The sequence below is a fragment of the Aptenodytes forsteri genome, unplaced genomic scaffold (genome assembly GCF_000699145.1).
Source record: "Aptenodytes forsteri isolate BGI_AS27 unplaced genomic scaffold, ASM69914v1 Scaffold2, whole genome shotgun sequence".
In the NCBI taxonomy this organism is placed as follows: Eukaryota; Metazoa; Chordata; class Aves; order Sphenisciformes; family Spheniscidae; genus Aptenodytes; species Aptenodytes forsteri.
Genome location: NW_008795695.1, coordinates 1,154 through 5,259, shown reverse-complemented (window position 1 = coordinate 5,259; position 4,106 = coordinate 1,154). Strand labels below are relative to the sequence as shown.

The 4,106-nt window shown below is 37.7% G+C and overlaps 1 protein-coding gene across 1 annotated transcript in view; it reads right to left on the bottom strand.

The window, feature by feature from the left end:
- The window catches only part of USP25 (ubiquitin specific peptidase 25), a 39,683-nt gene extending 36,858 nt beyond the window's left edge, over window positions 1-2,825 (bottom strand). Inside the window, 3 exon segments of the mRNA XM_009283055.2 lie at window positions 1,146-1,219; window positions 1,718-1,794; window positions 2,684-2,825. Of these exon segments, the coding sequence (XP_009281330.2) occupies window positions 1,146-1,219; window positions 1,718-1,794; window positions 2,684-2,800 (268 nt within the window). The 5' untranslated portion in view covers window positions 2,801-2,825.
- Between the last annotated feature and the right edge of the window lie 1,281 nt (window positions 2,826-4,106).

The following is a 4,106-nucleotide window of genomic DNA, read 5'->3' as shown; positions in this document are numbered from 1 at the left end:
TGAGGCTGCTCCTGTCTGTCTATAGAGGACCTCATCCGCTCGGTCTTCCTGGTCAGGTGGCCTGTAGCAGACCCCCACCGTAATGTCACCTGTCTCTGCCTTCCCTTTAATCCTGACCCACAAGCTCTCGGTCGGCTCCTCATCCATCCCCAGGCAGAGCTCCATGCTCTCCAGCTGGTCATTGACATAGAGGGCGACACACCCTCTTGTCTCCCCTCCCTGTTCCTAAAGAGCCTGTATCCCTCCACCCCAACACTCCAATCATAGGAGCCATCCCACCATGTCTCCGTGATGCCAATAAGGTCGTAGCCTTGCAGGCATGCACGTGTCTCTAACTCCTCTTGTTTATTCCCCATGCTACGTGTGTTTGCATAGAGGCATTTAAGTTGGGCCTCCGATGAAGCTGTCTTACTGGCTGGGGGTCCTTTGTGCTGCCCTTCCGGCCCCCAATGAATCTCAGGAGTCATTCACTCTCGGGATGGGAGACAGAATCACCAACATTAAAAATACTTTCACAACTGCTGGCCTCCTAAAAATAGAGGACGCTGTAATTCTGCAGATCTACTAACTATATGCAGTTAAGATAAAGGGAAGCTTGTTGTACAGTCTCTTCCTCCTCAGTACTCTCTCCGACACTGCCCTTGAGCAGGTTTCCACTGACTTGTTTTCAACAAACTGTACTTTTAAGAAGGTGAGTTATCCATACCAGAAATTGTGCAGAAGAAAATGCAATAATTGAAATTTTAAATTGCATTAGATGAAGCAGAGAGAGCGCGAGAGACTAGCTCAATGAAATACAGTAATTTGCCTTCTGTGTGCCATTAGCAAGTGGCAAAAGTGCCCTGATAATAATTTCTTGCAAGCATTTTTGCTCAGCATCTCACCCTAACTTCTACTGCACTTGAGTACATACGCTCAGCTCCTGAAAGTTATCAAAACCGTCTTTCTGGACCAATGCAGCTCACTACGTTTACCTTCAGTCTCATATTCTCAGGACAAACCTTTTGTCACAGACCAAATGTGTATTCTCCAAGTGTACTTCTGCAGGAGTAGCTAAAGTGCTACAACTGCATCATTCACCTATGTACTTAGACAAGCACTGAACAGACATGAGCACAAAAGTCCAAGTAAATTCAGATGCATACCTTCAAGTACCCCTACTGCTAGAAATCGCCCGTAAAACAACTCCACCATTGGGTTCTTTGGTTTCTCTCCATCCCTGAAAACAGAAAGCGCGTTAGTGCAAAAATCAAATACAAAGCTATGGACTTTTATAAAACTATGAGCAGAATATTCTGAATTCATTATGGAAATGCTGCCTATTTTACTCAATTACTGTTCATTAAGTTTTGTACTTTCCTCTAATGACAGTAACAATGATTCACATATTTGCAATGATAAGTACATTCTGAAAATTTTCAGAAGTGCTTCATTCTAAGAAAATTTATGTAAATCAGATTCTATTCGTGAGTGGTTGAACTGTACAAAACCCTTGTAAAAACTATTTCCTGCAACACTCTAGAAACAATTATGTATTCCAAAGACAGTGTATAGATGTTCACTTATACAAACAATGAGTATTTACTTCTGCAAAGAGAAGTATAATGAACATTTTGATGAGAAAAAGCAAACCAAACAACCAAAATCCACTTCTCATTGTATGGCTGAAAAAGATTCAACTGAGTTGGATACAGAGCTAGAAAAAAAAAAATCTTACCTCTCTTCTTCGGCTTTAATTTGGAAGGCATCTTCTAGCCAATCTAATAATTTGTGTGTAAATTCACTAACATCTTGCTGTTGAAAAATATAAAGTGATTAGTACATGTTCACATATGTAACAGAACACAATGAAGTGCCACCTTACAAGATGAGTATAGCAGTATTCCCCGCCCTGAAGAGCTCCAGAATCACACTATGTTTAAGACTATGCCATGATTGGTTTTTTTATGGGTGGCTCTTAGAGCACACTAAGGCTCTGGTGTTCCTCAGCCATTACACTGTCCTGTGATCCTTATTACTTGGGCTCAGCTTTCATACCACACTAGTCCAAAGGCATCTTATGAATCCTATTGTTCAAACCCTTTGGTATCTAACAAGTGGTGACTAATATTACTTTCATCGAGCACTAAATTCAGCATGCTATTGTAATTAAACACCTTAGCTACATAACCTCATCTGGGAAAAATAAAGCACCTGAAGAAAAAGTGTTTCTCAGGAAAGCAAAACATACCCACTACAGTTTAGACAAGAATCCTGAATATGAATATTAGGACCCTCCAAACCAATATCTACATTGACAAATAGTATATTAGGACTGTACCAGCCCTGGATGTACTGTTAGATCAGAAGAATAAAGCTCTTTCAAAAACCACAGACTTAGAAGCTAAACTAAACCCTAAAAGCAAGAATGTGGAACTACTAGTTAGTTTCTAAAATAATAGGAAGAAAGTGTACTGAATAAAATAGTCATGCTGTCTGGAATTTTTTTTGTTTTGTTTTTTTTTTTTAAATAAAAGTGACAAGAGACCACATAATATTAGAGAAAAAGCTCAAAGACTGTGATAATTAGAAGTTTCTTTTCTGTGGACATTTTGAATTTTTGTTGTCCATTTTAAGTTTTTCCTATTGTCAGATGACCATATGAAAACATGCGTAAACTTGAATAAAAATACATAGAAATCACCTGTTGGGAATCATTTGATTTAAAAGCATCTTTAAGGATTTCAACCGCTCTTGATGGGTCAACATATTTTCTCTTCGAACCAACTAGAAGTGCAAACAGGTACCTCAATTCACGCATGAAAGGCAGATTCCTATGTTCCTGTATTTGAAGAAGAAATAAAAATATTTAACAAAGAGGTCACAAAAATGTACTTTACAGAAGTGCTACCCAATGAATTAAGCGTATATCCAGCCAATCATCATAATAGTATATAAGCTTACTTGTAGTACTACCAAGGTAGTGTTGCATGCCTTTTACTTGTCAGTTTTACAAAATAATGTAGTTCTCTGGGAAGAAATTACATTTCAGAAACTGAAAGCTCCCCAAAACCACATCTAGACGTGCTTGTTTGACTTGAAATGGGGCTGAACGGACAAGTGGACAAACTGAGTTGCATTTAAGACAGAACTGTTGTTCCCAAGACTTACAAAGCCTTAAGTAACGCACTGCAACAATATGCATTGATTTTATCAAAATTAGTACTCCTCTATACCTCTAGCAGAATTTCTTGTGAGCCTACACACTGCCTAGTACCTTTTAAAGTTTATTTTTTACTGAAGACTAAATTTATAAGGTGTACACGATTCTTTATTATTTCTCTTGAAAGGAGTAAGAGAAATAGCCTGCTCTCCTTTCTACTTTTTTTTTAAGTATAGTTCATGGGGAATATGGAGTTCTTTTTCTGGTTTCCAGGAGAGAAGCAGAAGAAATACTTTCTGCCTGTATAATGAAAAGCAAGTAAACTGAAACACAAATCCATCATACCATAGATTAAACCACAGGTTACAAATGCTGTGGAGATTGGATATCACTCATGCTCCTGAGTAGACAGTTGGCAAATAACTTGTGAAATTAAAACCTATGTAATATCCACTTGTATTTAGAACAAAGTATCGTTCAAAGGCAGCACAGATGTCAGATGCTGGTCAAACTGGAATTACTTGATGACAAACTATTTCACATGCTCATCAAACAGCAGACTTGTTTAGTCACTCCTATGTCAATCCAGTATGCATAAAGCTTTTTGTACATAAAGTCTGTTTTATTTCAGCTTTAAAAACTGTGCATGGTGAATTGGAATATGTTCTGCATAATACCTAAAAAATAACTTCTAGTCATGTAAATTCCCAAGTTTTACTTGCTCTTCTAGTCCACCGTGCAAAACACCTGCCAATTATAAACAACGTTCACAGAAAAGGCTGAAGACTTCATCAAATGCCACCCTAATTCAGCATTAAATCATCATAATTTAAGAATAAAAGCAGTCTCCTGTTTACATATTTAAAGCACTTTATAACAACAAAACAGGGAAACAAATTGTGAAAGTGGTTTTTTTCTTACTATTTTCATAAAGTGATCTACGAAAAATTAATAGAATATCAAG